The sequence below is a fragment of the Salvelinus fontinalis genome, unplaced genomic scaffold (genome assembly GCF_029448725.1).
Source record: "Salvelinus fontinalis isolate EN_2023a unplaced genomic scaffold, ASM2944872v1 scaffold_0142, whole genome shotgun sequence".
In the NCBI taxonomy this organism is placed as follows: Eukaryota; Metazoa; Chordata; class Actinopteri; order Salmoniformes; family Salmonidae; genus Salvelinus; species Salvelinus fontinalis.
This window is the reverse complement of record NW_026600351.1, coordinates 1913-15311: the sequence shown is the minus strand read 5'-3', so window position 1 is coordinate 15311 and position 13399 is coordinate 1913. Positions and strand designations below refer to the sequence as shown.

Sequence of the window (13399 nt, the reverse complement as noted above, 5' to 3'; positions counted from 1 at the left end):
CAGTTTATAGTCAGTTTATAGTCAGTTTATAGTCAGTTTATAGTCAGTTTATAGTCTGTTTATAGTCTGTTTATAGTCAGTAGATAGTCAGTTTAAAGTCAGTTTATAGTCAGTTTATAGTCAGTAGATAGTCAGTTTATAGTCTGTTTATAGTCAGTTTATAGTCAGTTTATAGTCAGTTTATAGTCAGTTTAAGGTCAGTAGATAGTCAGTTTATAGTCAGTAGATAGTCAGTTTATAGTCAGTTTATAGTCAGTTTATAGTCAGTTTATAGTCAGATTATAGTCAGTAGATAGTCAGTTTATAGTCAGTTTATAGTCAGTTTATAGTCAGTTTATAGTCAGTAGATAGTCAGTTTATAGTCAGTTTATAGTCAGTTTATAGTCAGTTTATAGTCAGTTTATAGTCAATGGATAGTCAGTTTATAGTCAGTTTATAGTCAGTTTATAGTCAGTTTATAGTCTGTTTATAGTCAGTTTATAGTCAGTTTATAGTCAGTGGATCGTCAGTTTATAGTCAGTTTATAGTCATTTTATAGTCAGTTTATAGTCAGTTTATAGTTAGAGAATAGTTATTATATTGTCATCAAATAGTCAGTAGATAGTTAGAGAATAGTTATTATATAGTAAGTAGACAGCTGCCACATAGTCATTACGTAGTCAGTAAATATTAATTGAATAGTTATCACATAATCAGTAGATAGTTGGTGAATAGTCATCACACAGACAGTAGATAGTTGGTGAATAGTCATTACACAGACAGTACATAGTTGGTGAATAGTCATTACACAGACAGTAGATAGTTGGTGAATAGTCATCACACAGACTGTAGATAGTTGGTGAATAGTCATCACACAGACAGTAGATAGTTGGTGAATAGTCATTACACAGACAGTAGATAGTTGGTGAATAGTCATTACACAGACAGTAGATAGTTGGTGAATAGTCATCACACAGACAGTAGATAGTAATTGAATAGTCATTACACAGACAGTACATAGTTGGTGAATAGTCATCACACAGACAGTAGATAGTTGGTGAATAGTCATTACACAGACAGTAGATAGTTGGTGAATAGTCATTACACAGACAGTACATAGTTGGTGAATAGTCATTATACAGACAGTAGATAGTTGGTGAATAGTCATCACACAGACAGTAGATAGTTGGTGAATAGTCATTACACAGACAGTAGATAGTTGGTGAATAGTCATTACACAGACAGTAGATAGTTGGTGAATAGTCATCACACAGACAGTAGATAGTTGGTGAATAGTCATTACACAGACTGTAGATAGTTGGTGAATAGTCATTACACAGACAGTAGATAGTTGGTGAATAGTCATCACACAGACAGTAGATAGTTGGTGAATAGTCATTACACAGACAGTAGATAGTTGGTGAATAGTCATTACACAGACAGTAGATAGTTGGTGAATAGTCATTACACAGACAGTAGATAGTTGGTGAATAGTCATCACACAGACAGTAGATAGTTGGTGAATAGTCATCACACAGACAGTAGATAGTTGGTGAAAAGTCATCACACAGACAGTAGATAGTTGGTGAATAGTCATCACACAGACAGTAGATAGTTGGTGAATAGTCATTACACAGACTGTAGATAGTTGGTGAATAGTCATTACACAGACAGTAGATAGTTGGTGAATAGTCATCACACAGACAGTAGATAGTTGGTGAATAGTCATTACACAGACAGTAGATAGTTGGTGAATAGTCATTACACAGACAGTAGATAGTTGGTGAATAGTCATTACACAGACAGTAGATAGTTGGTGAATAGTCATCACACAGACAGTAGATAGTTGGTGAATAGTCATCACACAGACAGTAGATAGTTGGTGAAAAGTCATCACACAGACAGTAGATAGTTGGTGAATAGTCATTATACAGACAGTAGATAGTTGGTGAATAGTCATTACACAGACAGTAGATAGTTGGTGAATAGTCATCACACAGACAGTAGATAGTTGGTGAATAGTCATTACACAGAGAGTAGATAGTTGGTGAATAGTCATTACACAGACAGTAGACAGACAGTTGGTGAATAGTCATTACACAGACAGTAGATAGTTGGTGAATAGTCATCACACAGACAGTAGATAGTTGGTGAATAGTCATCACACAGACAGTAGATAGTTGGTGAATAGTCATTACACAGACAGTACATAGTTGGTGAATAGTCATTACACAGACAGTAGATAGTTGGTGAATAGTCATCACACAGACAGTAGATAGTTGGTGAATAGTCATCACACAGACAGTAGATAGTTGGTGAATAGTCATCACACAGACAGTAGATAGTTGGTGAATAGTCATTACACAGACAGTAGATAGTTGGTGAATATTCATCACACAGACAGTAGATAGTTGGTGAATAGTTATCACACAGACAGTAGATAGTTGGTGAATAGTCATTACACAGACAGTAGATAGTTGGTGAATAGTCATTACACAGACTGTAGATAGTTGGTGAATAGTCATCACACAGACAGTAGATAGTTGGTGAATAGTCATTACACAGATAGTAGATAGTTGGTGAATAGTCATTACACAGACAGTAGACAGTTGGTGAATAGTCATTACACAGACAGTAGATAGTTGGTGAATAGTCATTACACAGACAGTAGATAGTTGGTGAATAGTCATTACACAGACAGTAGACAGTTGGTGAATAGTCATTACACAGACAGTAGATAGTTGGTGAATAGTCATCACACAGACAGTAGATAGTTGGTGAATAGTCATCACACAGACAGTAGATAGTTGGTGAATAGTCATTACACAGACAGTAGATAGTTGGTGAATAGTCATTACACAGACAGTAGATAGTTGGTGAATAGTCATTACACAGACAGTAGATAGTTGGTGAATAGTCATCACACAGACAGTAGATAGTTGGTGAATAGTCATCACACAGACAGTAGATCGTTGGTGAATAGTCATTACACAGACAGTAGATAGTTGGTGAATATTCATCACACAGACAGTAGATAGTTGGTGAATAGTCATCACACAGACAGTAGATCGTTGGTGAATAGTCATCACACAGACAGTAGATAGTTGGTGAATAGTCATTACACAGACAGTAGATAGTTGGTGAATAGTCATTACACAGACAGTAGATAGTTGGTGAATAGTCATTACACAGACAGTAGATAGTTGGTGAATAGTCATCACACAGACAGTAGATAGTTGGTGAATAGTCATCACACAGACAGTAGATAGTTGGTGAATAGTCATTACACAGACAGTAGATAGTTGGTGAATAGTCATTACACAGACAGTAGATAGTTGGTGAATAGTCATTACACAGACTGTAGATAGTTGGTGAATAGTCATCACACAGACAGTAGATAGTTGGTGAATAGTCATTACACAGACAGTAGATAGTTGGTGAATAGTCATCACACAGACAGTAGATAGTTGGTGAATAGTCATCACACAGACAGTAGATAGTTGGTGAATAGTCATCACACAGACAGTAGATAGTTGGTGAATAGTCATTACACAGACAGTAGATAGTTGGTGAATAGTCATTACACAGACAGTAGATAGTTGGTGAATAGTCATCACACAGACCGTAGATAGTTGGTGAATAGTCATCACACAGACAGTAGATAGTTGGCGAATAGTCATTACACAGACAGTAGATAGTCAGTAAATAGTCTTCACACAGACAGTAGATAGTTGGTGAATAGTCATCACACAGAGAGTAGATAGTTGGTGAATAGTCATTACACAGACAGTAGATAGTTGGTGAATAGTCATTACACAGACAGTAGATAGTCAGTGAATTTCAATATACTACTAAAAAATGGACTTCTCTATTATCTTCAGAACTACATGTCAGATATGCCAATCAACTAATAATAAATAATGACTCTAGGAAATGCCGAATGTACTCCATTCATCGCTCTTGAAAACTAACTTACTAACTTCCTGTTATGAAGTTCCTGTCTGTGTCACTCAGTCAAGAGTGTCTTGATGGGAGAACCAAAGCCCTATCATGATATGTTCTGTAAGTGGTGGTCCCTCCCCTCCTTTGTTGCTTCACTTCCTGAATTGACGGGAGTTGGAAACTGAATTGCTCTTAACCCCCGGTGTGATGGGTGACCAGTAATCTGTGTGATGAGGATCCTTCAGTCAACAAATGGCATGAGAATGAAATGACTCATCTGATCTAGCGTTAAATTGTATTACTGGAGGGACCAGTGAAGGAACCATGGGCCAGGGAAGTAGCCAGTCATTATACCCCAGCTCTGAGTATCTCTCCCTGGCCTGAGAGAGGCTTGCCACTCCCTCGCTCTGTAGCCCTGGGCTATCAGCCTCAGCCCTTCAGCCAGTCAACCACATATACAGGAGAATTCAGGGGCTAAAGAGCTACTGAATAAGATGAATACACACTCTTCCTCCATCTATGTCATTTATGCACATATTATGTGAATTTTGACATGAAATGACAGGTAGATTATTTACACGAAAGTAAAAGTGCGTAGCTCAAGAGATGAAGACATCATTTCCAAAACTCCATTTATGAATCTAAAAGGAATGGATGAAGAGCCAGTCGTGTAAATGGAAAAGGTCAACGAGTGTGATGTTGTCCGTTTGGCAGTGGTTTCTGGAAGGGTTTCATGGGCACAGCAGCTACAAGGCCTAGCCAGAGGACACATGGAGAGATGGAGACAGTTTTAGCCCACTTTAGACCCTCCGGTTAAGTGGCGACTGTTCAGAATAGGGAACATGATGAGCACTTCAGAATAATAATTTAGCTCTAGTTCTGCAAACAGTGTTTTTGGACACAGTACAGAGAACTCCTGGTGGACTTTACGTTAACCCTTGATCGTTGTAAACGTTTTCAGTCACAGCCATAAGTAACGCAGTGATAACAAGGTCAGAGAGGTAGCTAGAGAAATGTTTTTGGCTTTCAGCTTTGACCACCACACCAACATCACTAAAAACAACCACAAATAAACACATGACTGTAAAACCGTAGTGTTCCCTTTGACAGTGTAACACAGTAGTTGTAAATAATGATCATCAACTTACCTTCACCTACAATGCCAAGGACTTCAAATTTATTCATCACATCACCAATGTCAGTGGTCTTCATGAAGAGGAAACCAGCTGAGAGGAGCAGGAAGGTCTTAGAGAAGAGAGAACTCCAGGCAGGACTGAGACCAGAGTTTTACCACGCAACGCAGAGGAGTGTCCTGGAGGAGTCTCCTCATCTTCTCTCTCTTTCTCTCTCTCACACACACTCTGCCTCTTTCACTCTCTCTCACTCTCACTCTTTCACTTTCTCTCAGAAATCTCTCTCTTCCTCAAACATGATTTATCTTGCAGTCTCTCTGTCTCTCACACCCCACATCCCACACACTCTCACCTGAAAAAAGCAGAGGGAAAATAGGGAAAGTGTGAGGTCACACAGCGCAGATCAGCTGGAGGTCCCAGCTAACGTCATGCCTTTCTGCTGCCTGTGTGACAGCTAGAGACACACACACACATACACACACACACACACACAGTCTTGCGCAGCTAACCTTGTGGGGACATACAATTCAGTTCCATTCAAAATTATATTTTCCTTAACCCCTAACACTAAACCCCCTAGAAATAGCATTTGACCTTGTGGGGACTAACAAAATGTCCCCAGTTGGTCCAATTTTTGTTTGTTTACTATTCTTGTGGTGACATCGGGTCCCCACAAGTATAGTTAAACACGTCCACACATACACACACACACACACATACACACACGTCACATGTCATCACACGTCAAATAACATCACGCACAGATGGTAGTCAGTACATACAGCAACATTTCCTTCGGTTCTATAACTCTTATATCCCTCCCTCCCTCCCTCCCGCCCTCCCTCCCTCCCTCCCTCTCCTCCCTCCCTCCCTCTCCTCCCTCCCTCCCTCTCCTCCCTCCCTCCCTCCCTCCCTCCCTCCCTCTCCTCCCTCCCTCCCTCCCTCCCCTGAAGGAAGACATTACAGAAACAGAAAACATCAGGGATGGAAACGCTACCTTCTAAATGACAAAGTTGAAACGATCGATATGACATATGTACAGGATAAAACCCTCACGTAGATTTGATGCAGTCATTAGGTAGGAATGTGAAAGACATAGGACCATGAAAGACTGTGACTTTGTAATCACAGACACTGCCGAACTGGGTACTACAACAACCTCGTTTTTGGAGAGTATGTGAGGGGAATCACAGTTAAAATAAGGAATGAAATTAATGCTATAAATATCATTACAAAAAGGACCTGGATAATCAGTGCATATTTCCAAATGTTGGTGATCCCTGGACCGCTTGGCTGGCAATATGTTACAGGTTAACTATTCCACTACAGTAGCCTTGGTAATAACTGCACAGTCAGTGTACTCCACATCATGTGTGGCAGACAAATACTCTGGAGTCAACTCCCATAGGCAGGACCTCCACATAGTTAAGAAGGAACATGAGTCTAAAAACAGCAGCTGACCCCAACCATTTTCCGTAGAGGTCTGTTCTGCACTTAGGAAAACGCACGAAGGAGAAAAAAAAACATTACAAATGTAGAACTGTAGTTTAAAATACTCTGCACATTGTTGACTTATTGAATGTACTGTTCTGTGCTAACTAGCTGCAGTTATTATTTCATTAAATCATTAAATGAGGAAATAGCAATATGGAAATACACAATGTAGCCAAAGCAAAGATTTGTATAACTAACCCAAAATAGCATGTATTTGCATATTTCTGTTACGCCTACTCTGTGCAATAACTAAATTCGCCCTTCGCACTCCGTCTAAACAACACTTTTATTTACTTTGGCAAAGGGTCAAATCTATCAACCTTAGTCCACTCTGTTCGTAACAGATTCTAGTTCTGTGAACAGAAAACTGCATCGAGATCAGATGTTTCATCGATGAGAAAATGTGCAGAACGTCGGCCAACATCCATCTCGTTCCATCTTCTCCCACTGCCGGCCAGTGGGCTTCCTGTCACTACCATATATGGTGGTGAGTGGAAACGCCAACCGGATGCTTCAGATGTATACATCTGGTGAAACATCAGTGTTCTATCTGTGGACTGACCTAGAAGACAGAGGCAGTGGCTCCCAAAAGCTCAACATCTACAAGTGTTACGTTGTAGGAAATCCCCCAGACTAGGTCTGACAGGCAAATGAACTGATACAAACTAGTCCCTGTTGCTATTCTGGGGTTGCTACATCCCACTGGTTCAGAACTTGAAATGATGAATGATGGATTGTATGTATGTGTGTGTGTGTGTGTGTGTGTGGTGTGTGTGTGTGTGTGTGTGTGTGTGTGTGTGTGTGTGTGTGTGTGTGTGTGTGTGTGGTGTGTGTGTGTGTGTGTGTGTGTGTGTGTGCGTTGGTGTGACAGAGTGAGAGAGAGAGACAGAGAGACACACACAGAGAGAGAGAGAGAGAGAGAGAGAGAGAGATGGTGTGCGATGAAACTGCGTCTAAATCGCAGTGACGCTAAAGCAAAGCAAAACAGCATTCCTATAGCCTGCTCTGTCAGCCTCCCACATACTGTTCCTCCTGCATCACCATGTAATGTAGGCAGCCTATGTAGGCTATGCCATGTATCGATCACGATGTCTAGCAACAAACGGCTTTACCAAAACCTGATTCCATTCTCATGACAAATGAGATGTTATGTCTGTGATATAACAGAATGACAGAAGGGAATCTGGATAATAAGCTAGTATAATTGTCATCAGGTTGACTGTAAGCTATGCCTGCCTCTGCCTGTGCAGTCTATGAAAAAAACTCGATCTGCACTGACTGAATAACACCATGTCCATGAAAATGATGATGTGGTGTGATGGTGGAGACAGAACAGAACAACAGCATACTAAACGGGGAAAACACATATAACGATCCGATACTCACTCAGTCAGATCTTTGAAACGGATAAAACGATTCCACCTGCATCATCCTATAACGAAGTGTCGGATGCAGCTAGCCTCAACAGTAGCTATTATTAACCTGCACGGTGTTCCATACTCAGCCTACTGCTGGTTATAGCAGCAACGGCATCGTTCTGACTGGCGTCAGCTTAGACCAATAGAAAGGCGAGAAGGGTCATTCCACTGACACCCTGTTTCTCTTAACCTATGAGGGTAGAGTAAGTGTAAAACATTGTCCAAAAGGCGGGATTTTATTTACGTTCGAGCTGTCTCTCTAGTGACGGTCTGTCCTGCTTTGACAGTGCTGAAAGTCTTAGAGCCATGCAGACTATTTTATCCTATTCTATTCTATTATTTAACTTAGCCTAGTTATTTACTGTTCATAATGCTATGTTATGGTATGATGGTTTCTTCTGTCACCTAATTAGTTTAAATGCAAGTAAAGGTGAAATCAGGAAATAATTGAATATTAAAACCATCTCTAAATTATTTGTCTGTAATTATTTCAAGGCTCATTCTATGGAAAAGAGCTAACAAAGCCCAAAACAGTCTGAAACCCTTAGGCTACCGGTGGCATCTCCTTCTATTCTATTCTATTCTATTCTATTCTATTCATAATCAATGCTAATGAGCCAAGTAAAAGATGCTATGGGTTTCTATCTATTCGTCGTTCGTTTTATAATAAACTCTGTGACTAAATAGTAGACCTCTCTCACTCACCCTCTCTCACTCTCACCCTCTCTCACTCTCACCCTCTCTCACTCTCACCCGCTCTCTCTCTCTCTCGGCTAATATAGATCCTTTACCATAGCATTTGTTTTTCATAACATTTTCCTATATATTTTGTACATATTTCTATTCAGATTCAAGATTTTGAATATTATATAATTAATTTCTATTCCTTCTACTATGCAAAAAAGTACCACCAGTCTATTATAGTTTCGTTTCATTATAAATATATTTAGTAAATATGGTTAATTTCACAGAAAGATATTCTGTATTTTATAGAATCTATGAATAAATTCCCCTTATTATAAAACCTACAGTGGAAAACATAAATTGCAGCTCGCTGTTGGACATGCGCGTGGTGTAGAGCACGGAATATGGCGGCCTGCATCTGATGGCAAAAGAAGGATCTGACGCGAATACCTTCTCGAAACTGTGAGTACTACATTGTGTGTATTTCATGATAACTTCCAGATATAGTATATGTAATTTCCCCTCTCATCTAGGCCTACTGGTTTGTGTAGGCTATGTACAAACGCTGAGAGAGCAGAGATTAAACGTAAACAATGAGTACTACGCCATGAGCTCGGTGTGTATTTTTCATGGCACATTTTGTCTCTTGTAACATATTCCCTGGACTCTACTGCTGCACAGTGGGCGCTATTGGTGTTTACGATGGTCAATTCCTTTCAGAGAAAGAGATCGTCAGAATAATAATACTTGTGGAGATATGATCGAGGCACATGCTCCATTTCTAAATCGTAATATTAGTTCCTAGCTGACATCATTGACAGGAACAGAGAGAATTATGAAAAAGGGAAAAGGAAACGCATCACACGCCGATGTTTTATTTGGTCAATTGATTGCCAACACACGTTAGTATGTTTTTATTTATACTTTACTGTTTTATTTACACTAGGCTTGCCGTATTTCCCCAAAAACTTATTTGCACAGGGTTGTCTTTGAAAAACAATGAGTCAATCAATAGGCTTTTCTTTATCTAACATAATGCTTAACAGTTGCCTATCTATGTACCCATTTTTGCAATATATATTAATGAATTAAATAAGTATTAACGAAAGATAAACTAAGGGCATATTGTTCTAATTTCTAAACTGCTGTGAGCCTCTTCGGTTAACGCCCACTTCTGAGGAGTGCAGCCACTCGATATGGACACGCCCCCTACATTCGTTTTTCTCGGACACCATTCACTTCATGTCATGTTATACAATGTATCAAATAGAGATTTTATGGTGTAACAGCAAGGGTTCTTAAAGGGTAGGTAACATAAACGTAACCACATGTAACATAAGGATTTGCATTAGTTGTACACATGAAAAATCACAATGCAAAGTTACACCTTTTTTGGGGAGTATTACATAAAACGGATCAGAATTTCCAAAGAATGCCGAAGTCATGTCGGGAAAGATTTTTCAAGGGTGTGATGTAATATGGAAGACCCTGCAAGCCAGCCTATTCCCTAAAATGTAAACTCCAAAAGGAATAACTTCAAATGTATAACTTCAAATTAAACCAAATCGTTGGCACTCATGACTACTGGTTTCAATTACTTTCAGCCAACTTACAAGCAAATAAATATGAATTTATTTTTACAAATGAACTTGCAAGGTTGCTAGCCAACTAACCTAACATTAGCCCTACTTGCCTGCTAATATTACCCCTACCAGCCAGTTGCTATCAACACCTAGCTTACAGCTACATTAAAGTAAACCAAAGTCTTGGAAATATATAACACCATACAACCAGTTATCAATGAATATTAGCTATATGCAGCTATCATAGCCAGCAAGCTAACCAGCCAGCTAAAGTTATCTATTTAGTCAACTAGCTATTAGCCTAGCCAGCCTAGCCAACCACCACGGTTATGGTCGGCAAGCTAGTGCCCTCCTACTAGAGACCAGCTAGAACACAACTAACACATAACTGCAGATTAAAAGCAAAGAGAAAGCAGAGACTTACAAATTGATAGTTGGTTGCCCATCTGATGCAAACACTTATAAAAGACTGCAGGCTGAGTTAGCTACCGAAGAGAGGAGAGACGAGTGCTTCATCGGGCCGAAATCCAAAATAGATTTCAGATGTCCGTCAGCTAGCGCGCTAGCACTAATCCAAGGTTGGAAAAGTTGCAAAACTCCCGTAGCCTACTTCACAGAGAACATGCCAAAAAGTTGACAAAACAAAAAGGAGAACAGATGAGGTAATACATAGTTACAGCAAGCAGGTATGACTTTTTCTGTCGTTTGGAGCCCACGGCAAGAAGGCACCGGTGCCTGCTTGCTAAAGGGGTCCCACCTAGATAATACAGCCACAGTTGTGGAAAAGTACACAATTGTTATACTTAAGTAAAAATACCTTAATAGAAAATGACTCAAGTGAAAGTCACCCTGTAAAGTACTACTTGAGTAAAAGTCTAGAAGTATTTGGTTTTAAATATACTTAAGTATCAAAAGTAAAAGTATAAATCATTTCAAATTCCTTATATTAAGCAAACTAGACGGCACTATTTCTTCATTTTTTATTTATTTTTACGAATAGCCAGGGGCACACTCCAACACTCTGACATAATTTACAAACAAAGCATGTGTGTTTAGTTAGTCCAACACTCTGACATAATTTACAAACAAAGCATGTGTGTTTAGTTAGTCCGCCAGATCAGAGGCAGTAGGGATGACCAGAGATGTTCTCTTGATAGGTGCTTGAATTGGACCATTTTCCTGTCTTGCTAAGCAATATAAATGTAACGAATACCTTTGGGTGTCAGGGAAAATGTATGGAGTAAAAAGTACATTATTTTCTTTAGGAATGTCGTGAAGTAAAGTTGTCAAAAATATAAATAGTAAAGTACAGATAGCCCAAAAAACTACTTAAGCAGTACTTAAGTATTTTTACTTAAGTACATTACACCACTGCACAGCCACAAAGTCAGTGAATAGCATGAGGTGTGGCTAACGTTAGCCAGCTTGGGCTAAATTCGCTAGTATAGAGTAGATCCTCCATATGGCGTTGAGAAATTGTGGGTAGTTTAGAAGTTATCCGGAAATAAGTTAGTAATGTTTTTGGGTTATTACATATTTATTATGTTTGTACTTATAGGTAACCAGATCGGGACTACAACTACGTTACTAAGTCTTTGGCCGTGCCGTGTTCTTACCGTGGTGAGTAAAAACGAATGCTTGCTACCCGTTTAAACTTTTTCACCTCCAGACCCAAATGAGAAATTGATGGTCCTTCTGTGACCCAAATCGTCCTACAACCACCCAAACTAATAATACATAGTGTGTAATAATAGATATACAGTGGCTCGCAGAAGTATACACCCCCTTGGCATTTTTCCTATTTTGTTCCCTTACAACCTGGAATTAAAATAGATTTTTGTATCATTTGATTTACACAACATGCCTACCACTTTGTAGATTAAAAATATTTTTTTATTGTGAAACAAACAAGAAATAAGACAAAAAAACAGAACTTAAGGGTGCATTACTATTCACCCCCCCCAAAGTCAATACTTTGTAGAGACACCTTTTGCAGCAATTACAGCTGCAAGTCCCCTGCCGGTATGTCTCTATAAGCTTGGCACATCTAGCCACTGGGATATTTGCCCATTCTTCAAGACAAAACTGCTCCAGCTCTTTCAAGTTTAATGGGTTCCGCTGGTGTACAGCAATATTTAAGTCATACCACAGATTCTCAATTGGATTGAGGTCTGGGCTTTGACTAGGCCATTCCAAGACATTAAAATATTTCCCCCTAAACCATTTGAGTGTTGCTTTAGCAGTATGCTTAGGTTCATTGTCCTGCTGGAAGGTGAACCTCCGTCCCAGTCTCAAATCTCTGGAAGACTGAAACAGGTTTCTCTCAAGAATTTCCCTGTATTTAGCGCCATCCATCATTCCTTCAATTCTGACCAGTTTCCCAGTCCCTTCCGATGGAAAAACATCCCCACAGCATGATGCTGCCACCACCATGCTTCACTGTGGGGATGATGTTCTCTGGTGATGAGAGGTGTTGGGTTTGCCCCAGACATAGAGTTTTCTTTGATGGCCAAAAAGCTCAACTTTAGTCTCATCTGACCAGAGTACCTTCTTCCATATGTTTGGGGAGTCTCCCACGTGCCTTTTGGCAAACACTAAACGTGTTTGCTTATTTTTTTCTTTAAGCAATGGCTTTTTTCTGGCCACTCTTCCGTAAAGCCCAGCTTTGTGGAGTGTACGGCTTAAAGTGGTCAAATCAAATGTATTTATATAGCCCTTCTTACATCAGCTGATATCTCAAAGTGCTGTACAGAAACCCAGCCTAAAACCTCAAATCTGTCCTATGGACAGATACTCCAATGTCCGCGGTGGAGCTTTGCAGCTCCTTCTGGGTTATGTTTGTCTCTTTGTTGCCTCTCTGATTAATGCCCTCCTTGACTGGTCCATGATTTTTGGTGGGCAGCCCACTCTTGGCAGGTTTGTTGTGGTGCCATATTCTTTCCATGTTTTATTAACGGATTAAATGGCGCTCCGTGGGATATTCAAAGTTTTGGATATTTTTATATAACCCAACCCTGATCTATACTCTCCAACTTTGTCCTTGACTTGTTTGGAGAGCTCCTTGGTCTTCATGGTACTGCTTGTTGGTGGTGCCCCTTGCTTAGTGGTGTTGCAGACTCTGGGGCCTTTCAGAACAGGTGTGTGTGTGTGTGTGTGTGTGTGTGTG

The 13399-nt window shown here is 39.7% G+C and overlaps 1 protein-coding gene across 8 annotated transcripts in view; it reads right to left on the bottom strand.

The window, feature by feature from the left end:
- Positions 1 to 8073, bottom strand: part of LOC129843470 (cyclin-dependent kinase-like 5) — an 82117-nt gene extending 74044 nt beyond the window's left edge. For 3 of the 8 annotated variants that reach the window (XM_055912196.1, XM_055912201.1, XM_055912200.1), the window contains exons 1-2: positions 7935 to 8073; positions 5070 to 5406 (exon numbers count right to left, since the gene is read on the bottom strand). In XM_055912196.1, the coding sequence (XP_055768171.1) occupies positions 5070 to 5133 (64 nt within the window). In that variant the 5' untranslated portion in view covers positions 5134 to 5406; positions 7935 to 8073. Of the gene's footprint in view, positions 1 to 4499; positions 4677 to 5069; positions 5407 to 7934 lie in introns of all 8 variants that reach the window. The other 5 variants (XM_055912198.1, XM_055912197.1, XM_055912203.1 and 2 more) reach the window with 3 other exon arrangements.
- Between the last annotated feature and the right edge of the window lie 5326 nt (positions 8074 to 13399).